The sequence below is a fragment of the Rhamphochromis longiceps genome, linkage group LG15 (genome assembly GCF_057381845.1).
Source record: "Rhamphochromis longiceps isolate RC_006_pf linkage group LG15, R_longiceps_female_GT1.1, whole genome shotgun sequence".
Lineage (NCBI taxonomy): Eukaryota > Metazoa > Chordata > Actinopteri > Cichliformes > Cichlidae > Rhamphochromis > Rhamphochromis longiceps.
The window spans coordinates 26181940-26206484 of NC_140571.1; the positions used below are offsets into that span (position 1 = coordinate 26181940).

A 24545-nucleotide genomic window follows, 5' to 3' on the forward strand; every position below is an offset into this window, starting at 1 on the left:
CTCGCTTCTGACTTTCCGAGCATGCTTTCAGCTCTGCAGTGCTTTCTGCTCCTTCCTGCTTTGTAGAAAATAATCGAGCCTTTCAGTCAACCTGTGTCTGCTTTTGTGCATCTGGGAATGTCACAGTGCAGTCGGCCTGTCTCAGAAATGGGAGCTTTGCTGGTCCAGCCCATCGAAGATCCAAGTGGACCGTATGTGGCTGTCTAAAGGAATTACTTATCTTAGCTTAATGGCTGCCTGAAGCTGTCCTGTGCCTAGATTTGACTCCACTGTGGAGTTTATTCTAGATGCGACAATATTTATGTCACTTCCACCCAAAACTGCAATATTAACTAACACTTAACTTTATTTTGATTTATATCCTAAGTTTGGATTTGACTCTGCACTGAAATAAGCGCAATGGTGGCTGACAACAAACCACAAGTGCCGTGTTTTCTTCATTGCAGTGAATTACTCCTGTTTCATAATATCAAATCTGCGTAATTATACAAACTGGGGTAAATAAATACCAGAACAATAATTTATTAATAATAATTTGTTACATTGTAACACATTAATGTTGCAGCTGCAGATGATTTTAGTCAGGCTGTTTCAAAACAGGACCACATATTCACAAATGCACATTTTAAATAGAGCACAGAGTGTAGTGCATAGGTGTCAAACTCTGGCCCGCGGGCCAAATTTGGCCCGCAGCCTAATTACATTTGGCCCGCGAAGCCATACCAAATTACTATTAGAGCTGGCCTACTGGTATTATACAGCTAACATATATATTGTTTAGTATTAAGCTTTGCTTGTTCCATATTCAGTTTTCCAGAAAAACTTATTTGAGTCCATAAGAAAAGATTCATTCTTATATCTGGAGGAAGATTTTTTTTTCAATAAATATTAATGTTAGGCCACGACTTTGTTCCAGTTTTGAATTTTGGCCCACTGTGTATTTGAGTTTGACACCCCTGGTGTAGTGTTTTCATCCTTAATGCAGTGGAGTAGAAGCAGAAAGCAGTACAAGTACTCAGTTACCTTCCATAACCTGTCCTATGCGAGCACCCAGCCCATTAGTGTTTGCTGGGAGGCTGCTGGGCTCTGGCCTCGTGCAGGTTTCAGCTCCTGTGTTGCTAAAGTTTTTCTTCAGATGATTTTCAGGCGTCTAAGTGAAATTTATTCACATTTTTGTCTCATAACCAAAACTCCTAATGCTTCTAATGTGTAAATAAATACCGGTTAAACTGACTGATGTTTGCAGAAATGCTCCCTTCTGGCTGTTGATTCGACTGCTTGAGCTCTATTGGCGGGGGGGAAGGGAGAGAGAAATCTGGAGAGAACCTGATTAAATGGAAGAACCGGCTAAGCAAAATAATTCGTTTTCCACTTAATCCACTATCACAAGGGACACGCGTGCGCTGGCGTCTATAGTTTAGCCCGTGGTTATCGTTACAATGCGGCATTCCTGAGTGAGTTTTTCAGGTGTGTGTGTTTTTCTTCCTACTTCTCTCTGCTGAAGATTGTGCTTCTTCTTTCGCTGCCTGCTCTGCTTTGTGCAACACGATCAGTGATAAACAGGGTGATTGCTGCACTCCGCAGAGTGAAAGCATTCAGCTCGAGATTAAGTTAGAATGATTTGGAGATTCAGATTTCTCCAAAGTGAAGGAAGAGAAGAGAGCAGGTAGGCAGAAAGGTAAAAATGACAAGCGGTAAAGAAATGAAGTTAGAAGTGAGTTGTGTAAGAAAGGACATGAGAATAAAAATATGAAGGAGATGGAGATGAACGAAGATTTTTAAATGTCGGTGACGTTTTCTCTCCTGGTTCCTCAGCACACAAAGTCGGGCCCGTTGAAGGACCCGCTGCTGGACGACCACGGCGACTTTGCCAGGATGTGCGTAGCCATGAAGAAGATCGGCCTGGACGACACAGAGAAGCTGGATCTGTTCAGGGTGGTGGCCGGCGTGCTGCACCTCGGCAACATCGACTTCGAGGAGGCCGGAAGCACATCAGGTGAGAACAAGAAGTCACACATGTGAACCTGTTTTTGGACTTGGAGAAGACGTTTCACGTCCTTTGTGTTCTTTGGGTTTGTGGGGCATCGCTCCTGTTGTCACGGGGTGTTCGGTCCGTTTACAACCTCAGAGTTTTGGTCAGACTCAGTCAGAGTGTAGTCGATCGTATTGGGGGAAACTTGGTTCATTATTTTGCAGACTTTTTGAATCTGCTGATTGGTAGATGACTACTTGGTCCAGAAGCTTCTTGGAGATGATGTGATTCTGTTGACAACCTGCAGTTTGGTGCCCAGAGCGAAGTCACCGGGTTGTGAATTGGCACCTCTAAGTTCAAGGCTGTGTCTTATTCCGGGCTGGGAATGAGTCGCTGCTCCGATTGGAGGAGTTTGGTGTCCCGACTCGTGCTCAGCAGTGAGTGAAGAAGGAGCAGGAGGCTCACTAATGCAACGTACACGTTAGATGTAGATCAAGGCTGTTGATCTACATTCCCACCATCACCTTCAGCCACGAGCTGTCGGTAATGACTGAAAGAATGAGATTGTGGAGGGAAGAGTGTGAGTGGGCTGTGCCTCAGAGATGGAGCGAGGAGATCGGCCATCCAGGACAAGCTCGGAGCAGAGCCGCTGCTCCTCAACAACAAAAAGGAGCTGGTTCAGATGCTTTATGAGTCTGCTCAGGACGCCTCCTAGCTGAGGTGTTATGGGCCACTGGGAGGGGACCCTGAGGCAAAACAGGGACTTTTTGGAGAGTTTACGAAATTCAGCTGGCCGGGGAACGCTCTGCTCACACTGCCACCCGGCTAAGTGTGATGGACGGATCAGAAAAATCCCACACCGAACATTTAAAACAGAAAAACGTGAAATTCATTAACAGCGTCGTGAAGATAATAAACCCTTAAACTTTCTGAGAACCTCAATCAAACTTCTTTTTTCTGCATCCCAGGTTGGTTGATGTGTCGCTGCCATTTTGACTTCCTCAATTTGTCATTCAAATGTCAGATTTCACACGGAGATGATTCCAATCAAACACAAATAGCACAAGGCCAAACAGGTCGTTCTCTTCGACTTTAAAAATGCAAAGACGTCACGTCGAAGCATTCACTGAAAGACGGGAGGGAAACGCAGCTGTAGTTGATGTGGGGATGGATGTCAGGTTTACCTGCATGATCACGCTGCATTAAAATCACAGTCCTGAACAGGAAGGCATTTTAAAAAAGTGCCTTTGTGTGTGTTGGTGCTGCTAAAGCCCGTAACGCCGTCTGACCTGAAATTTAGCTAATGTGAATAAAGTTCTGCACCGAAATGTTATTTAATTAAACTTCCTGTGCTTGTGGTTTACATATCCAACCGCGTCCATCAGTCTGTCTGACAGAGAGCACCGATGGAGCGATTAGTTGTGCACATTTTCCAGAGTTTGGACCTTCCTGTTTGCACCTTCACTTCCACTCACTGATTACGTTTTAGCACTAAAGCCTACTTCAAGAACCCTTCTCGATCACTCTCCACGGTCATAAGTGAGCCACAATCCCAGCTTTGATGAAGCTGTGCTGATTGATGCCCCAGAAAGGAGAAAAGGGTTGCGTAATCCATAATCCACAAACCTTTTGTGTGGCTCTGCTGTTTGTTTATTAACCAGCTAGTTATTAAGTCTGCTAACAGAATAATAAGAAATTAAAACTACACCAGAAAGATTGACCCCAACAGATCAGGACGGATCAGGACGTGAAGCACTGTAACTCGACGGAGTGCGACGTGGCTGGTCGTGAGCTCTAACTGATGAGGTGGGCGTTCTCCGAGCGGAGCCCTGCGGCGCTCCGTGATTGCATTTGCTCTGTATCAGAAGTCATCCATCTCTCGGGCTTCCCAGCTCCTAAACGGCACCGGTTTGGCTCCTGAGAGGCCGACGCCTCTTTGATCTCATCCCTCAAAGCTCTGTGCTGTGATTGATTGCTGTAATATTCAGCCTCGATCTCCCTCCGTCTCACTTCAGCCTCGTTGCGATGGCTGATAGATGTCGCGGGTCTGACAGCGGCGTCACGGAAAGACGTTTTCTTCTTGTTGCACTTTGTTTTTTTTCGCAGATGAAAAACACTCAGAACACTAATGACTAATCTCGAGTTATTTTTCTCTGGCTGAGGGGAAATTCATTAATTACACAGCCAACAAACTAATTCTGTAATTATTCCAGTGAATATTTCAGGGATTATGCTCTCTGCACTCGCAGAGGCATTTTTCTGTGCCTCGTTTTTCCACAGCGGTTAAGACTCGAACCCTCAGGGAGGCTCAGTTTCCATGAAAATCAGCTGATCCTTTGAACTTCAACTCGGTCTTGAAGTTCCTCCCCGTCGTTTTCTCCCTGCGCCGGAAAGAAGAGGAAGCACAGCAGGGAGCCTATTAAACGGACTGGTTCTCACAGCAGGGGGCTCACTTGGCACATGTTTTACAGTAAACGAGGACAGAGCGTTCAGGCCGAGGAGCCGATCAGATGGGGCTATTGAGACGGGCTTGGCTTGCAGTTGCAGAGCGGTCCCTCGGGGAGCTTTTAAAGAATATTTACTTATCTTAGACCCAGAAAGCATGTAGAAAGTCAAGTTCATTTAAACAGCTATTCCTAATGCCGCCGTTCACACAGGAGGATTTCATTTATATGAGTTTTCCAGTGCGATCTGACCAATCGGACCGCAGCATTTGGCAATGAGTGCGCTCGTAGCTGAAAGCACGCATCAGCACTGAATATAGGATGATATGGAAACAGTCAAATAACTTCGACTGCATCTCTCAGCCTGTTTGTGGTTTTCAGGTTCTTTGATCACATGACAAAAGAGAGCGAGAGGGCGGTCTCATTAAAACGTTTCCATCAAGGATGAGTGGTGTAGAGCGGGGACGTTCTAATGAGGTCCAACCTTTAGCCAACAGATTAATTAGCGGATTCATCTCTGCTGTTTGGCTGTAATAAGTCCACTCAGACGACGGTGCTCTGAACGGCAGGATGGAGTCTCTTCAAAAGGTCAAACTGCTCTGAATGTTCTCATTTCAGCTCGTTGTTAAAGTCTTCCCATGAATCTCCTTTGGCGCTGGTGTCAACGCTCGCTTCTTCTCTGGACTCGATTCATTTCAGAGTAAACTGAGAAATCTATCCAGAGAGGCTGGAAATAACGGTCCTTAATTAACTGGGATTCATGTCCAAGTGTTCGTCTTCTGTTCTGATTTGTGGTTTGAGCGCTCGCCTCTGCGGGGCCTTCTTTCACCCTCCAGTTATCGATTAGGTATTAGCTTAGCTTAGCTTTCAGGGGCTATCGATTCCTGGCATTGATTGGAGGAGCAGCTGTAATGATGTGAAGCCGTGTCACGGGGGTTCACGGCTGCTCTAATCCAATCTTTGATGTGAACGGCTTCCGTCAGCAGCCTCAGCCCTGAACACCATCGGACTGCCTTTCATGTGAGAAACCAACTTGTCACTTCCTGTGGTCTGTTCACATGCCGAGGCGTTCATACGTAAAAGCCTGCGTCATATACGGCCTTCATCTTATAGTTGGATTCACTTGTCATGCGAGTGCTCGCTGTCTGGTAAGTGTGGGGGGTTTAGCAGGTTGCTACATTCATATTTTACATTCACGTAATCCTTTGGTGGGTCGGATCAGCTGCTGCCGCCATCGGCACAGAGCGGTATAGAAACAGCTTTTCTCCTTTTTCTCCTGCTCACAGTGAGTTAGGAAAAGATGAATCTTCATTGATCCAGCAGGGGAAACATGACCTTTTTAAATTGAAAATTTCAATAAATAACCCTACCCCTGACCCTAGATGGGAAGAAGTGTGGCATGGCTCCATAGTGGGGCTATTAAAGCGTAAAAATATAAAGGAAGTCTTGTGAGGTGTTAAAATATCAAAGTGAAAGGAAATGAGGAACATGTTCACAAAGACTTGCAGATGCATATAGATTTCGCCCCACCAGCATTTTTCCCATTTTCTGTAACCGCTGATTTATGTCGTGCCTTAAAGTGACCTCACAGCCGACGACACATCCGCTCTCTGGTGGAGTTTCACTTGTTGTGCATCTCACAGTTTCTATAAAGCGACACACGGTTGAGTTTAAGAAGCACACGTGTGATTGTTCACTGCTTTATCAGTGATGTATGAGTACAGGAGTTCGGAGATTCTCTGATTGCACATAGGAAGATGTAAAGATGAGACTTGTGGATGTTCTCCTCTGGTGGTCAGCAAGGCATGGTGACGTCACAGTTGGCATGCAACGACCAATGCGTTGACCATAAATCAGACCAAGAGTTTTGGTTTTAAAACCTGTGAAACTGTGGGTTGGTTCTGAAAAGACACCAGGTTAGAACTCCGTGTGGACCGCTGTAGTAATCATGCTCCAGGCTGTAAAAGCCAACCAGAAGACGTTTCTCTTAAGAGCACTCAAAACTTACATTGCTGTCAAACAAAGCAACAAACATTTCTTGAAGCGCCACTTTGATTTCTGGGTTTCCGGGTCAGGAATGTGTAGCTATTGTGCAATGCATTCCTCGGGTTGGATTCAATAAAAGTCTATAAGAAAACAGCCCTACATTCCTGGCTGCTCAGGCAAGATACTGAAACGCGAGTTGCTCCTGACATGCTGATGGGAGTGTGTGAGAATATTAGATAAATAAGTGTGTGTGTGTGTGTGTGTGTGTGTATATTCAGTACGAGTTTTGCCCTTTTCCTCGTCTTGCAGGCGGCTGCGCCATCAAGAACCAGTCGAGTCAGACGCTGGAGCACTGCGCTGAGCTGCTTGGCCTGGAGGAGGAGGACCTGCGGGTCAGTCTCACCAGCAGAGTCATGCTCACGACAGCAGGGGGCGCCAAAGGAACGGTGATCAAGTAAGAAGCTTCTGTCACTCACACAGACACACACAGACAGTCAGACAGCTGTGTTCACATCAGAGGACCTTTCACTGATTTATGTGCTACCCATGATCACTGCATTACTAACACTAACCAATAGTTTATTACAATGATGATGTCACGGGGACCAGAGGAGGTCAGGTCACCACTAGAACGTCTCTCTCTCTCTCTCTCTCTCTCTCTCTCTCTCTCTCTCTCTCTCTCTCTCTCTCTCTCTCTCTCTCACACTCACACTCACACACACACACACACACACACACACACACACACACACACACACACACTCTGACATTTTGAGGATCTCAGAGACCGCCTTGCTGCTGTTGGGTGGGGCCTCATGCTGAGAGGGACTACAGGTGTTTTGCTGACTTTAAGCCAACCGGTTTGTTCCTTTGAGCTCTGTGGTGTCGACCAGTTTAAAATGAGACGCTCTCACACATAAAAACCACCAGCTGTGCCTTTAGAAGGAGCGTAGAGGAGCATGAGAGAGCGTGCTCGTCTCTGAGGGATTTTACTGATGATGATGATAAAGGTTTTAGGCTGTAGTTTGGCACCACCTGGAGCTCCGTCTTTATATCAAGGACCACAAAGGAAGCACATCTTTGACTTTTATCTTTGTCTGTGTGATTTCATCTCTTTCATTCCTGGATTTTTTTAAAATTGCTAGAAAACATTACTTGTAACTATTTGCTGGATAACATGGCAGCTTTTGCACAGTGAGAGGAAGCACTGACATTCTCCTCTTGATCACGTAGATTTGTAAAGCAGGGCTTCTTACGGCTCAGTTTAACTACAGAGCAATGTGTACTCCTAATGCCAGTCAGGAAGGCACCTGCTGTAAATCTTGGCCAGATCAACCAAGTGGATCATGAAAAATTAGATTTCCTTACTGGCTCGGTCAGGGCTCGGGTTAAGGACTGCCTCCGGTGCGGCAAACCGTGTTACTGTTTACCGAAAACAAAGGACGTCCAAGTGTGGTGCATAGACTGTATGTAAAAGATGTACATAGTCATTGGCTTAATATATATTGTCCTGAAGCCTCGATTGGAACATTTTGGCCGTGCTGGTGTTTTCAAAGCGGGAATGACAGACCTTCAATTATGAAGTAGCCACATCCCAAAGTGTGGAACATGGTCCCCAAGTGGGTTGTGAAGGTACTCCAGGTAATTTCTGTGAAATATTTACACTTTAAAAAGAAACTGAACTAATAAATAAAGTCATAGGATTTAAATATCAGTTACTTACTGTAATTTTTCCTCTTGCAATGTCTTTGTGATCCTGAACTCCTCTCATATCCCATCATTAGGAGGGAAGACGTTAGTTTGGAGAGACAAGCTATAAAAGTTCAACAAGAGAATCACTAGATCGAAATGATCCATTGAAATTCTTGATGAGATGTGATTATAGGTTTGGCTGGGAGCGTAACATTGGGCATTCAGTACCCTTCAAAACTGTCTGTGGTGTATATTTGCTGTCTTGAAGCTTTGTGTTTGGTCTCCACCAACCTGCGTGTGAAGTATCTGCCTCCTGAATGCACGGCAGTGTTTCCAGTTAAACTCTGTGTCTGCCGGCTGTTTGCTGCCGAGCGGAGCCTCCACGTGTTCACTTTGACTTTTCAGTGAACTGAAACACGTTTTCCTGTCTGACAGCTCTCACCGTACAGCTTCTCACACTGTTATTGTTTAAAAAAAAATCTACTGTGCCTGCAAAAAGAATTGACAGTTTGAAGCTTGACTGAAAGCTTCAGAACAGCTGCCGAGTGGAGTTTGTACTCTGAGACTCAGATAGAAGTTGAGTAAATATGGTCATAATTTTATTTTAACTTTGTTTCGTGTTTTTTAAACCTTCCTTCTCCTACTGCATCTTTTGTAGGGTGTCCTACGTAACTCCTCGCTAAGAGCCGGCTGACTCTCCGCCTCATCTCGTTGTCCTGATAAACACCTGATTGAATCTGAGTGTTTTTGCCAAAACTTATTATGAATAAAGTGGAGGGCCATCTGGACTCTGATTGAAGCGCCGGGATGCTCAAATGAGGTTGATTTGAAAAGGTCAGAGTGGTGGCTGAATGTTTCAGGAAGGTCGTTCCATCGTATTTTTCATGTTTTCCTTCAGAAACACAAGAAAAATACGAAACAACCAAGCACGTACGCCCAGAATCCATATCAGCTGATCGGGGGCCAACAACCACATGGTCACATAGTTTCAACCCATCGGTGTCCCTGGCAGTAAATCGAAGCTGTAGGTATCTCTAATCCCCTCAAACTCTTTGACGTTTTCTCCAGTGAATAATCAGGAAAAGAAGATCAAACATCCACAAAAGAATCAACCAGAATGAGTCAGTTTTTAGCTTTAGATCAGGGGTGGGAAACTCCAGGCCTCAAGGGCCGGTGTCCTGCAGGTTTTAGATGTCTCCTTGATCCAACACTGCTGATTTAAATGGCTAAATCACCTCCTCAACATGTCTTGGAGTTCTGCAGAGGCTAGTAATGAACTTTTGATTCTGATTTGATTCGATTCTTTGATTTGATTCGTGTGTTTTGACCCAGGCTTGAGGCCTAAAGTTCCCCTACCCCTGCTTTAGGTGATGACACAAGGGCTTGAAACGCTGAAATACGGTACCAAGTCTCAGTCCACCCCAGTGCCCTCACTGGTCTCTAATTCTTTCGATAGTCACAGTGTGACGGGAACATTTTGCTCTTTGCTGCACAGAAGGGTTGGGTGGTGCCAAGAAAGCTAAAGCAGTACTTGGAAGCCAAACATCTGAAGGTCGCTGGATTTGAACCCGATGCAGAGAGCGTCGCATTGGCAAGTCCAGTTTTCATGAGCCAGGCGTAAAAAGATAAAAGCTGAATTTAATTGAAAGTGACTTCAACTGTTTTATTATTTATTCATGTTGTGACACTTGGGGTGGCTGTAAAACTCTTCTGCTTACAGCTTCTGGAACGTGTTTTTCAGCCCAGAAAATTTCAGCTCTCATTATGAAGGAAGCTTAAAAATATTGGAAAGAAACAGGGGTGTTAGAAAAACCCCATCCTCATGTGCTTCCATCTAGTTTCCTTAAAATCCAGTCCATTGTGACACTTTAATTTGGATTTTTATTCCTGGGCATAAACACGTAATCCCAAATGGGAATAAAAGAATCCTCATTATTTCAAACTACTTTCAAATGTATCTGGGGTCAGAACATGCTTCACTACATGCCCGCTCTCTGATTTATCTTAAACTTCACACTTTAACCCGTCAACAATGTGATGCAGAAACTTGTAACACCAAGAGGGAGCAGCATGCACCAGTGTGCTCAGAGTGAGGGAGTTCCTGGTCTTAGGCACTTTAAATCAGGGTGACCTTTACGGTTTACTGCAGCCTGAAAGGGATCACAGATAATGCTGATAAAAAACATCATCCGTTAATATTATTAATGGCTCTTATTTAGAAAGAAAGGCGAGAGGAATAAAGGCAGACACTCACGGTGGATTTAAACAGTTTGTCTTTGGCTGGCTGCTTCAATTATGTGAATCTAAGGTTATATAAGATGTTGACTGTCTATGTGTCCGACTTTTTATCATGCTGCTTCTGGACCAAATGTCCACTGAGGGTTTTCTGTGCTGGATGCTCATAGTAGATGTGGAAGTTCTTGAAAAAAAATGTAGTTTTTTCTTCTCTGGGCTCTCTGTGCTGTCATAGAAGCTGTTCAAACAGCAGCGACCAATGAGAAGAAAGCTTGCTTAAAGCAGCAGGTACAATTTTACCTTTTAAAGGTGTAAAATACCAGCACACGACAAACAGACACCATCAGCAAGGAGTCCAACAAAGGTGACAGAGTCCTGTAAACATCATGCAAACAGGCTTCTAGACCTCTTTACTGCTCAGGCCAGTGTGTTTGCCTCACACCTTTATATAAATGTGCACATTGAAATTCTGTCCGTCTCCTCCTTCCACATGCTAAACACCTAATTTAAGTTAAATGTGACAATTGGCACATATGGCGCTCCCCTTCTGCTGGAGGAAAACACTGTGCGTGTGTGTGTGTGTGTGTGTGTGTGTGTGTGTGTGTGTGTGTGTGTGTGTGTGTGTGTGTGTGTGTGTGTGAGTGAGAAGAACGGCGTGCAACTTAAATTTTCCAGGCTTTGGTTTTGTTCACAGACATATTTAACATTCTTTACATAATGTCCTGTTGTTTCTGGATTCTGTTCTCTGTGCTTAATGTGTTTTAAATTGCTGGTAATTTACCTGCTGCAGCAGTTTCAGTGTAGCGTGCATCACCTACAGGCAGGGGAAGGTGTTTTCTTCCAGCTCAATTTATGCACTTTTGTAAAATTTGTGCATAAAAAGCCAAACTGGAAATGCTGAAAGGTCCAAATGTAAACAGAAGGGAGTTTAGTTAGTGAGGACTTATTTATTTTTATGCTGTCATAAAATGCGTAGAAACGCAAAATCAACCCAATAAAATGGGCTGAAATGGGACAAAGGTAGCACTAAATATCCAACTTTTTGAGAGGAGGTGTAGGAGGCTCTGAATAACTCCTCTTTATTTTACCTGCTTCATTGAAGACCAGCTAAACTGAGTAAACAACATGGAAAAAGGCTAAATACATTTTTTATTATTATTAGTCCTTTATTTATCCAGGTAAAAAATCTCATTGAGATTAAAAATCTCATTTCCAAGAGAGACCTGGCATCATGGCAACAAAAGTTACATACCACATAGGTATATAACATTTAAAGCAAACACAATATCCCATACCAACATGTGTAAAATATACAATAACAGATCAAATTAAGAGTACATTAAAAACAATCACACTGAGTAAAAGAGCTGTTCTCTCGTTCCTTTAAGACAGACTTAAACTCTCCCAAGGTAACCAATTCTGATAATTTCAGTTCCTTCTGCAGATTATTCCAGGAAGCAGGGGCAGCGTATTTAAAAGCCTTTTTCCCCAATTCTGTTCTGATTTTTGGGACAATCAATTGTATGATATTGTGCGAACGAAGGCTGTATTGGTTGTGGTTTTTACACATATAAACACATAAATAAGATGGAACCAGCCCAAGGAGAGATTTATAGATAAAGATCAACCAATGGGAGAGTCTGCGAATATGAAAGATAGCAGCAGCATACAAAGAACAATGATGTACACGATTTCCATAGCCAGTAATAAAACGTAAAGCACAATGGTACACAGTATCCAACCTCTTTAGGTAGTGGGCAGGTGCATTCATAAAAAGCAGGTCACCATGTTCCAATAAAGGTAAAAAGGTTGCACAAATCAAATGTTTTCTCACTTGGAGGGAGAAACAGGATTGGTTTCTAAAAAAGTAACCTAGTTTTAGTTTTAACTTCGACACAAGCCTTTGAATGTGAGTCTTAAATGACAAATTCTGATCTATAATTATCCCTAGATACTTGTAAGATGGGACCATTTCAATTTCAGTTCCTTGAATTGTTTTAATCTTAGGAGACATAGCTAACAACTCTTTGCCATTTGAGAATAACATGAGCTTGGATTTATCTGGATTTAACACCAACTTAAGTTGAGTTAAATGGGACTGAACGACATCAAAGGCACACTGCAGAAATTGCAGGGTGTGTGCTACTGAAGGGGATGAACAATAAATAATTGTATCATCTGCATAAAGATGAAATGCTGCATTTGACAAATTATCACAAAGGTTGTTTATGTAAAGAGAAAATAGCAATGGTCCTAATATGGAGCCCTGCGGAACTCCTTTGGGTACTGAGAGAAAAGAGGAAGAAGACCCAGCAGCATGGACACACTGTTTTCTTGCTGACAAGTAATTTGAAAACCAACTTACAGCATTTACAGATAGACCAATATTGTTTAGTCTATTTAATAAAATAGCATGGTCAACTGTATCAAAAGCCTTTGACAAGTCAAGAAAAAGAGCAGCACAGTATTTTTTTGCAGTCCATTGAATCAACAATGTCATTAACCACTTTAATAGCATCAGTTATTGTGCTGTGTTGTTTTCTGAATCCTGACTGATGTTGGGAAAGAACTGAATTTTCGTCCAAAAAGTCTTTCAGTTGTTCACTAATGAACTTTTCTAGAACTTCTAGAACATCTGAAGGATCACCTCCTTTCAGCAAAGGGAGAACATAGGCAGATTTTCATATTACAGGGATCTCACTGTTCGAGAGGCTAAGATTAAAAATGTAAGTTATTGGTTCTGCTAAAAAATCTACAGCCATCTTAAGAAAATAGGGATCAAGTTGATCTGGTCCTGCAGATTTATTTAGATCCAACAGATTTAAAGCCCTGTGGACCTCAAAAACATTTAACGGAGAAAAACTGAAGGGTTGGACCACAGATTCAGTTTGAGCGGTTGCAGAGAGAGCCTCTTGTTGATTAAGCTGTTTAAAATCTGGATATAAAGATTCAAATAGAGATCCTGAAGAAACAAAATGCTCATTAAAGCAGTTTAGAATGTCAATTTTTCTCTGTTAAAGTGCAGGAGTCTTTTACAACAAAAGTTGGCATCTCATGTGTAGTTATGTCCCCATAAGAAGATTTTATTATTTTCCAGAATTTTTTAGGATCGTTCAAATGTTTAGTAGTATTTGAAAGATAGAATTCTGATTTGGCCTTTTTAATTAAGGAAGTTGAACGGTTTCTGAGCTGTCTAAAAATCAGCCAATCCGCTTCGGATTTAGTTTTTCTGGCCTTAGCCCAGGCAGCATCCCTTTTTTTGAGTAGACTGGAGAGCTGAGGAGAAAACCAAGGGTTGTTTTTGCATTTTACTCTAAAATTGCAGATGGGGGCATGTTTATTTATAATTTTGATAAACGTATCATAAAAATAATTCCATGCCAACTCAAGATCAGTTATCAGGTAGATTCTACTCCAGTTATAGTCCCATAAATCATGAAAGAAAGCTTGCTCACAGAAATGCTTAAAATCTCGTTTAAAAGCTATTTGTGGCCTTGATTTTGGGAGCTTTGATTGTCTGACTACAGCTACCACACAGTGGTCACTGATATCATTTGCGAAAACCCCAGTGTGAGAATATTTACACGGCATATTAGTTAAAAATAAATCAATAAGTGATGACTTTTCTGGGCATTTAAGATTTGGATGAGTTGTGCTGTAAATTAGTTGTGTGAGATTATATGAATCACACATGGATTTAAAACTGTCTCAGGCAGAGGACAATCAGTCCCAGTTGAAATCTCCGGCCAGCACAATTTCATTAAAATCTAAAGTAGAATGTTTTTCACTAAGTGAAACTAAAGCCTCACTACTAGCTGAGGGGGGTCTATAACAGCCCACAATGGTAATAAAATAGCCCTTGAAAAGTTGGAGCTTGAGGGCAAGAAGTTCAAACTGTTTACAAACAGATACTGATGAATCGACAGTAACATGGAATTTGCTTTTTATATAAATTGCAACACCGCCACCCTTTCTGGGGCGGTCGCAACGGAAAAGATTATAGCCCGTTATTGCAATGTCTTTGTCAGTAATTGATTTAGTAAGCCAGGTTTCTGATAATATAAGAATATCAGTATCTAACTCTTTCATCCAAATTTTCACAAAATCAAGTTTGGGAAGAAGACTTCTGACATTTAAATGAGTGATACCAAGACCTGCTCGAGTTTTAAAATCACAAGGAGTACTTAAGCATTTGCAATCTGGACCCGGATTAGGTTGCACATTTCCAGATAAAAGAAGCAGAAGAACAATAAAACATTTTCTTTTCACAGATTTTTTTTGTAGGATTACAGACTGATTTCTCTTAGTGCCCAATCTCTTTGGGGGGTGAGAGGATTGGGAAATAAACCAGTGATATGGAATGAATAAATCAGTTAAATCAGTTGAAATGAGATCTTTGCTGATCTCACGTTTTGTAACAAAGAAGCCTCCAAACAGCAGACACGGCTCCTCGTACAGGTTCAGGTTCTTCCCTCCGCCCATCTTTTCTTCTTGCAGTTCTTCAAAAGTGGAAAATATTAATTTTCGTATGTGTGAAAAGTCATGTTTAAGGACACAAAGATGAGCGGTGGAAACGGTCACACATGGATGCTTTGGAGGTCCAGTTGGTCCTCAAGGATGTCCAGGGTCATCTCCTAGTTGGGCCAGCTCAGCTCGCAGTTCATGAGTCAGTAGCAGTGGCTTTACTTTGAGCCCCTAATGGGCTACTAACTCGCTCTCATCCCGTTATATAGGTGAGCTTGGTTGTGTTTTGAAACCAGATGTGACAACTTAGAGGTGGATCTGACTGTAAAGCCGTTAGCTCATTGGCTAACGACTTGTCAAACACAAGTTGCCATAAACTCATCTGAGAACTGAGCTCAGCAAAGCGAGCATTATTCCCATGGACTTTTACAGGACCAAAGTCTTTTTGCAGCTACTGGTGTCGCCCCCCGGTGATCGTTAAAAAGAATGCAGGGTTAAGTGTTACCTGTTTACCTCGGCCAGTTAATGAATGCTTTGCCGCTATGATATACCAGTCCTGAAGGTAACTCAAAAGGTTTAAGTTTAAACGCTACACCAAAAACCCATCAGTTGTCTAATTTTGTAAATTTGTTATTAAGAGTTTTAAGTTCAAATAAGTGAAAAACTATAAAATAACTTACAGACATTTATTTTCGCTTTTATTGTCTTTGCGTCTTTGCAGAGTTCATATTTATGGTAAATCCTGATGCTACCTAACTATTCGTAGTTCTCACTGTCCTAAATACGTTATTTTGGAGTGTGTACTTTGGTCTGTTGTTTGTTTGAAGATTGATGTGTGAAAGTTGCAGCAGTGACTTTCTGACGGGATTAACTGGAGTCCAGGTGGACACCAGCGTGACTCGGTGACGGATGAAGACTTGAGTGGCGTTGACGCATCTTCACTCGGAGAGATGGCCCGGACCTTTCACAGCTTTACCAGCTGGCTGCGGCTTAACGAGATAAATGCGAAGCCATGAAGCGTTCAGGAGGAGGAGGAGTTCAGATGAGTGTTATGCCATTTTTATGGCTCGGCGCTTGCCGCCGGGAGACAGCTTCATCCATTAGATTCTCCCTCTGGCTCAGAGAGGAGTGAATGCACCTAAACAAACCTCCCCCATCACCCAGTGCTGCTCCACCATGAAGGAGTTCAAGGCAGCTAATAACGTAATCCTCAGAGTGATGAAGAAGAGGAGATGGGAGGGCAGGGACACAGCCGAGCACCGGCCGGTGGTGATGAGAAAATAATACGACACTCATAACAGAAACCGCCTAGCACGTTTACCTCGAGAGCTGTTTAACCCTAACCCTAACCCGAGGAGGTCAGTGGAGGCGTTAGCTCCCAGCCTCTCTCATTTATGCTCTTCATTGTGCATGTTGCATACACTGAGCTCGCTCTCTGAGGCCTCTGATTGTTTTGTTGGCAGCTCGGCCCGAGTGTGCCATCTGAACGCCGAGCCGCTCGCCTTGGCTCCAAACCTCCCACGCCAACGTTTGTTTCCCGTCTTTTGTGTGCAGAGAGAGGAGTAGGTGTAGGTGCATTAAATGCCACTTCCAGCCTCTATCTGCCTGTCAGTTATCGACTCGCCGTACAATGCCCGTAATCTTCTGCTATTCTTCAAGTTCTGGTACTAGATGAGATGTTCTGCATCTGTTCGTCTTGGAACCCGCCTGCCTCGCATCACTGTTATTTGACTGAATTTCAGATCAAGTCTTTAGATTCCATGTTTCTCCTCTCAGTAATGTTAGGATGGAAATTCATTTGAAGCCCATTAACTGGCCTGAGTGTCACTGGATACAGGTCATCGCAGGGTCAACATTTCTGTGGTTTCATCACTATTTAGGCAAAAGAAGAAATGTCTTCTTTATTAAGAACAGAGAAACAGCAGAATTTGGTGCGGATTCCAATAAAGCCTGTCATTACTGACGTCTGTCTATCTGTATATGTGATGTCAGTGCTGAGCGCCTGTTCAACTGTTTGTGGTCCCTGAATGGATCTCAGGAGCGATGGAGGAGTGGACGGATTTGGACTAATGGACATCAGCTTTTCCTGCACGCTTCTCTGGGCAGTCATTTGAAGATTTTTAACTGGCTCATGGCCTGTAGCCAAATAATCAGACAGGCAGAGGAGGTGTTTGATGTTTTAGAATTTTAAAAAGTATATTTGACACAACTTTGCAACGCACATGTCCCAAATCACAAACACACACCAGGAAGGTCCTTCATTTATTACCTCCTGCTGGCTCCTGATGATCCTCTGATGTAGAAACCCAGAGTCCATCAGTCCAGCTGTTCGTCCTGTTCGTCCACCCCGTCTGCTTTGGAAATGTTTGGAGTTTCCCTTCCAAAGAGCTTTTCCTAGCAACAGTAAATTAGAAGAACCAAAACTGGCTGAAGTTGACACTGCAGTGCTGTCACACTGGGGACTGTTGTCTTGTGTGAGCGACTGAGTCTGGGGGAATTAGAGGGAGAAGTGCAGTCTGTTGATATTTTGGACTCTTGTACATTTTGCTTGTTCATTTTTTGGGGGTATCTTGTGTGGACCTCTGGGCAAATGCCTGGACCGAGAGCTGGGGTGGGTTTACTGTGGCGCCTTCAAAACTCTCAGGTTACAGTAAAGAGGACTGAATCCTAAATGCTCTAATGACCGGGTCGGGTCCAAAAATTATGATCCCTAATAAGGTCAGGTGATGTAGAAGAGAGCGAGCGAGAACCGATGAATATAAATGAGTGCACACAGCACCATAATACAAAACCATTAGTTTGAAGTGTGTGTGTGTGTGTGTGTGTGTGTGTGCGTGCGTGTGTGTGTGTGTGCGCGCGCGAGAGACATGGCTGCAGTCTTGTGGCAGATGGTGGAAGGAATGAAAAGCTGATGGGAAAAATCCCGTCCAACATGTTTATTCTTTCTGTTAAAGCCAGAAAGAAAAACCCTGTGACTGAGAAAGCAAAAGATCCTCTTTGCACGAGGAGGCGGCAGACGCACCGATGGAGGCAGATGGTCGGAGGGGATGGAGAAAATGCTTTCCAGCATGTTCCTCCCCTTCGGGGAAGAGGAGATTTGCTGGGAAGCTGCACAATTATACAATTAGTTTAGAAGGAAATGAAGTCTTAATTTATCAGACGCAACATTAGTAATATAAGAGGTGTTAATACCCTGCGCGCCCGATGATTCATTTAAGTGTTTCAAAGGAGCACAGATACAACTGCTGATTTAAGAAACATATTGCTGATAAATAAATAAAACGTCATGTGACCTGTGGCATGATCAGCATGTACTGATCACAATATGGGGAAAAAAAGATTATTTTATCTGTTTATTTCAAAATAAAATGAGTAAAAATGTAGCTTCCAGGTCAGAAACCGGCCACCAGATGTCGACAGCTGTAGATGCTCAAAGACTTTCAGTCCTCTGGAAGTCTCCATTTACGTACTCAGTCGCTCATTTTGGGTCATAATGAATAAAAATAAAATCTCAGTCATTCAACATTATCTGAGGGTTATTTGGGAAATTATAAAATCCCACAGTAACTGGCTGTTGAGTGTCAACCACAAGTTATTAGACAAAGTCCCGCCCTGCCCTGCCTCGTCACACCTGCTGTAAGCGCTCAACTCGCGGCTCCGAAACAAGACACCCGCAACCAGCGGGTGATGCCACGGTAGCAATGCCTCAAGTGGACATTAGAGGAACTGCAGCTTTTGGCGCTTCCATACACGTTTCATTTTCAGCCGCAGAGGTTGCTCCTTATTTTAAACAGACTTCAGTAACTTAGATGTTGGCCACGTTTTTAATGAGTTTAATCTAATAATTTACCACTAACTAATGCTCCTCTTACTATTGTTTTTCTTTGAGTGGTTTGTGTTTTTGCTGCTTGACTGTGTTTGCAGACTAGTTTTAAACTGCAGGCGACTGCGGAAATCTACTGACGATGAAAGCAAAGGGAGGGTTTTTTGACGTAGTAAGAATGGCGACACGTGATGTAGAATGGCGACGGTGGCTCTGAAAAACAGAAATGAGGTCGATGTTAAGATTTTAATTGGAATGGAGCAGGATGGAGGCGAGGCTGAGATGGTCTGAGCATGTGCAGAGGAGGGAGAGTGAACATATCAGACTAAGGATGATGAAGATGGAGCTGCCAGGCAGGAGGAAAAGGGGAAGACCTCATAGAAGATCCATGGTTATAGTGAGGGAGGACATGCAGAGCATTGGTGTGACAGAGGAGGATGCTGGGAGGACATGGAGGCAGATGATTGGCCGTGGAGACCCTTAAAGGCAGCGGGTGACTTTCATCCTCGTGTGTGTCATTCTCTTGCTTTCTCTCTCTCAGTGAGCAGTAACAGATGCCTTTGACCCAATCAGAGTTCAGTGGTGAAATTCACAGTGTTGCTGGTTTGTTGACACCTTATTAGGAGATATTGTTTGGAGGAGGAGGAAGAGTAGGAGGCCAGGGGGAGAGCGAGGACTGGGAGTTCTGCACAGATTGATAGCTTTACCTGTTGCTGTTTATTTACATCCTTTAAAAAAACAAAAATCCAAACAAACAAAAAGTCTCAAACTCAGACTTTAATTTTGTGAGTTTCTCCCACATAGTGGCTGTAACTATTCAGAGCTCTGAGGGCGTTGTGAAAATGGTGTCGCAGCGTTGCGGTGGCACGGTCGGCTCCGTACTGTTGCTCATTTATATGAAAATTTCACACGCTATTGCTGTAATTTTCGCTGTTGGCAAAAAGCGGATAAAGCGGGTGAACTCTAGCGAGGCAGCCGGCTGGACCGTCGCCAGCTGAATGCATCGCGTCAGCCGGCTATTTGTGCGTGTGGTTCATGAAGGAGGAAGTGCAGACGGCGGCGTGTGTGAGGGCGAGAGACCGTCCGAAAGAGTGGGGGAATAAAGAGAGGAGAGGCGTGCGAGGCACATGGGATTCAGAGAGTCTGAATTAAAATCAGATATTTGTCTTTTGGTTCTTTTTTGGTCTAATTTCAGGAGAGACATTTCAGTGTGTTTAGGTGCGTGTGTGTGTGCGCGCGTGTGTGTGTGTGAGTGAGTGTGTGTGTGCTGCTGCTGCTGCTTCCTATGTGACCTGATTTCTTCAACTTTCATCATGTTCATGCAGACACACTCCTCAAAACAAATTAAAGAAAGAAAACAATCATTAAGATAATGGAACTAACAGCCTGGTCAATCATTTGGATTTCACTAATTTTATTTCTGCAGACTGCAAATGAGCCTTTCATGTTCACCATAATACTCGATTTCTGCACTGTAGCTCAGGCTGAAGACAAGTAAGTGCACTTTCCTGCTCACATTTACTCGAATATTTCCTGAAAAATGCTTCTGACTTCAGCTTTTAATTTTAAAAACTGTTATTTCAGCAAGTGCATAATTGACCCTTTTTCAGTGTTGTGGACAAAAGCTGAGATCTCACAGTAAATTGAGTTGTTTTACAGTCATGTTTCTATGGCTTTTTAGCAAAGTGACAAAGATAACCAGATATGGCCGAGTTCAGCCAGAGTTCAAACTCTGATTCTTTGATGCTTCGGCTTCGGCTGCTGCGCCTTAAACAGGGTTCATGGACCTGCGATGGTGTCCAGGTGTTCGTCTCTGCAAAGTGGAGGATCGAGGCGACGCAGAGCAGCAGACACCGCGGTGATGTGAACCCTCCGCGGGGGTTTAACTGGTTTAACCTCCCAGGACCTGGCGTCCGCATATGTGGACATCACGTTTTGGGTTGTCTAGAACAAAATACTAAATTTTGCTCTACAAGGGCCTGATATCCACTTACGAGGACATTATACTGCCACTGTTCTATTGAAATTTAAAACGAATGCTGACATGTTTCCCACATGTAGACGATGCACTGCAGAGCCTTATGTGTGCTGTGTATACTATCAGTGCACATCAGCACCTCCTGCTTTGTTTCTGAGGCTCTTGGAGGAGAAAACAAATATGATGGGGATTCAAACTGAAGCAAGTAACCGGCTGTTGTCTTCCAGTCTATACCTACAATCCAGCAATCCAGTCAACACAGGAACATTGTGTAAATCGACTTTGTGCCCCTAACATTGAGCAGAATATTTGACTGTGTTGACATTCATTTGTTTCTCTGGGATGAGGTCTTGGAAAAACTGGGGTTTTGAGTCACTGTGGCATGCATGAATAGACTGAGAGTGTTAAAGTTGTCGTGTCTGCAGGCATACTAGAGTTCGCCTGGTTTCAACGACTCGTTCATGATCACCATTCTCACCCCTTTGAACAGCGCTGATTAACTAAAGTGACATCAACAGTTTTAAACCCTTCAAAAATCCAGTTCAGTTCTGTTCATAAAATGCAGAATAGCAACAGCAACATCCTCCAGTAATACAAAGCAAAGAGTGGGAAGGAAAACTCCCTTTTAAGAGGAAGAAACCTCCTGCAGGGAGGGACGGCCATCTGCTGCAAGAGCCCAAAATCAGCCAGTAGTTGTGAGGTCAGGTTGTCCGTTACATAAACCCTAACAAAGTTGTTTGCTCTCACTGCTGTCGCCTAATAACTTTTAGCATCGTCGCCGTGATCAGACGATGTAGGAGGAGATTGATCGTTGATGTCATTCACATTTGGACAGACTTTGAGCTCCACCTTGGACTGGTGTTTGTTCTGCTCTGAGCTGGAGTGCCGCTCTAACCAGAACCTGCAGCAGGTGGAAACTTTTGTCCTTACTCTGAGCGTGCTGAGGCTCCAGAGCAGATCAGACGCTACACTCTGCAGTCCAAGGTTGTATTTAGAGTTTACTCAGAGTCCACGTTGGAGGGGGAATTGATTATTGCATCACAAAGTGAATAATAATGTCGTCTATTCATTTAAAAAGCACCTTCTTTCTTGCATGCCCCACGCCCTCACTGCTGCCGTAAATACAAACCATGTTCTATGCAGAAATAACAGATTAACATGGTCATGGAGTTTTTAGTCCTTGAACATCTGCAGTTGAACATCTTTTCACCTGCTGCTGATCTCACGTTCATAAACACAAAGACACACAAACTACTGACTTACTGAAAGGCGTCTCGTTGCTCAGTCAAACAGTCAATGTCAGGTCATCATGTCTCTGAAAGAACATAATTGCATGAAGATGCAGTTCAGAACGATTCAAACAAATGGCACGCTGGATGCATAATGAACTCGCAGAGGCTCTCTGACACGAGTCGCCTAATTACAAGTCAACAAACTGACTCATCGCGCCACCAGCGCTGTCGGGAACCTTTGATGCTTTTAAGGCTGAATGAGACTCGCTCTGTTTCGGCCGTGAAGAAGTCAGAAGACGCTTCAGTCTCGTTAGCGGCATAATTTATATTCCTCTGTGGCAGCCAAATGCGTACAAGGTTGCACAGTTTGTACTCAGGCACTCGGTAACAGCAGACTTGTGTGCACTTGTGCTGTTGTTTCATGGCTGCGTCCCTGGAGTGAACGTTTAATGGCAGCTTAGACTTGTGGAGAGTCTGTGCTTTGCTTGGAATTGCTGCGGCATTCTGATCAATTTAATGCTGATGTATGGCAGATAAAACCATGCAGTGTGTCGTCTAAATCGGCATATGACGGCCATCGAAACGTCCAGTCACATTCACTGGCAACGAACACGAGAGCGCAATCATCGGCCAACTTGTTGCAACGGTGCGTGAGCTGGTGGTTTTCATGGAGCTGGTTTGCTTTTATTAACCAGAAACTCAATGATGTACCGCTTTTCCTTTCTAATCCGGTTGCTGCTCGTTGCCTTTCTGTAGTGCAATACTTCAACTGATTACATAGGCATGTGAGTAAATATGAAAAATTTAAGACTAATGTGCAGCATGTCCCTCTATAATAATGGGTGACAGTAACCTCACCATTGGCGGATCTGATTTCCATCGATAAAAAGGGGTTTTGATGAATAACACTGGCACTATGAAAAGATCCTTTTTCTGTGTGAACAGTTGTTTTTCTTTGCAGACTGTTCTCAGTCTTCTCAAGTTTGTTTGAATAAAGAAGGCTGATAATTTTGGGAGCTTTATATGTCGAGGCTCATCTCTCCAAAACATTTCTAAAGCAGTTCAGTCAGAACCATGTCAGTCGAGAGAAGATTTCTACCTATAGTAATTATGTCTTTTCAATTTCAATTCAATTCGGTTTTATTTGTACAGCGCCAAATCAGAACAGCAGTCACCTCAAGCGCTTTGTATTGTAAGGTAGACCCTACAATAAAACATACAGAGAAAAACCCAACAATCATATGACCCCCTACGAGCAAGCACTTTGGCGACAGTGGGAAGAAACATCCGGCAGAACCAGGGTCAGGGAGGGGCGGGGCCATCTGCCGCGACCGTTTGGGGTGAGAGAAGGAAGACAGGATAAAAGACATGCTGTGCAAAAGAGCCGGAGATTAATAACAAGTATGCTAACAGTACAAAGCGGAGTACAGGTCAGTGACACCACCATGGGTTGAGGCAGGTTGCAAAGTGGCTTCCAGTAGTGAGGGTACCAGCTGATGCATGATGAACTGTTTGTTGCTGTTTAACTAAAGCTGTAGTGCTTTGGTTTGTTCTCATCGCTTGCATAATAATTCAGTTGAATTGAATTCAATTTCATTTCTACGGCACCAAATCACAACAACAGTCGCCTCAAGACGCTTTATATTGTACGGTAGACCCTACAATAATACATACATAGGTTATAGAACATTTTGTGAAACAGAAAGCAATATTTACTCTGTGAATAACCTCTGAAAACACTCCCTGCCATGTGCCAAAGAGCAGACTGACACAATCAGAAGGTGGGAATGGGCAGAAAAAAACCAGCATTTGCTAGTTGTTGGGAACTATTCTCGCTGAAGATCACCTTCCACCTCAGACTGCTCACCAGGACATCAGCGTGGATCGCTGGGGCAGAGAGTGATGTTCTAGCATTCAGACTTTGGGACAGCCGTAGTCTTCCTTTGTTTGTACGGTATTGTCGAATCGTGCCGCGCATGTTTTAGGACGGCAACGCCTGATATTGCTGATGGCGTTGGTGTCATCCATCTTCAGTTTTTCTTGTTGTATGGAGAACAGAACATGGATGGATAAATGGAGGAGACCCCGAACGGGTCGCCAGTCCATTGCAGTTCTATAAAATATTGTTTGTTTGTTTTTTATATAGTAATGACTAATTGATTATTTGCGAGCAAAATGGAGTATTTCACAGCTAACGAGTTAAATTACAACAGGAGTTGGTAGAGAGCGAAAACGGAGAAGAAAAACTGGGTAGATCTTGGCGTTGAAATCAAAGATCATGTTGCTCCATAACTGAATGTAAATATTGTGTTAACAACTTGCTTTCATAGCCCGGAATAGCCCAAGCATAAACCTGCTGAAGTGATGGCACAGTGGGAATGTGTCAGATCAGAAACCACTTAATTTTGTCACTCTGGAGTGCTGCAGTCATACGGGGTCCATTTTCTTTTTAATTTGGTGGAAATAATGAGTGAAATGGGGAAAAAAAACAAAAACAAACCAGGGAAATGGAGTTACTTTAAAATGAAGAGGAATCAAGTGTTTTTATGTGACAAAGTAAAAGTGGAGAGAAAATTGAGTCGGGGTCATGAAAGAGACGGACAATGTTCTGAGCATCAGATAAAATAAGCGGTGGTAAAAGAGCGACGGGCGGCAGAAAGAACTGAAAGCCAGGCGGGCAGAGTCGTACTACACCTGAAGCTTTACAGGGAACCTTTAA

At 43.4% G+C, this 24545-nt stretch overlaps 1 protein-coding gene across 5 annotated transcripts in view; it reads left to right on the forward strand.

The window, feature by feature from the left end:
• The window catches only part of LOC146652788 (unconventional myosin-VI), a 127453-nt gene that overhangs the window by 25041 nt on the left and 77867 nt on the right, over nucleotides 1–24545 (forward strand). For all 5 annotated transcript variants that reach the window (XM_085382994.1, XM_085382997.1, XM_085382998.1 and 2 more), the window contains exons 11-12: nucleotides 1816–1996; nucleotides 6712–6856. In XM_085382994.1, the coding sequence (XP_085239120.1) occupies nucleotides 1816–1996; nucleotides 6712–6856 (326 nt within the window). The remainder of the gene's footprint in view (nucleotides 1–1815; nucleotides 1997–6711; nucleotides 6857–24545) is intronic.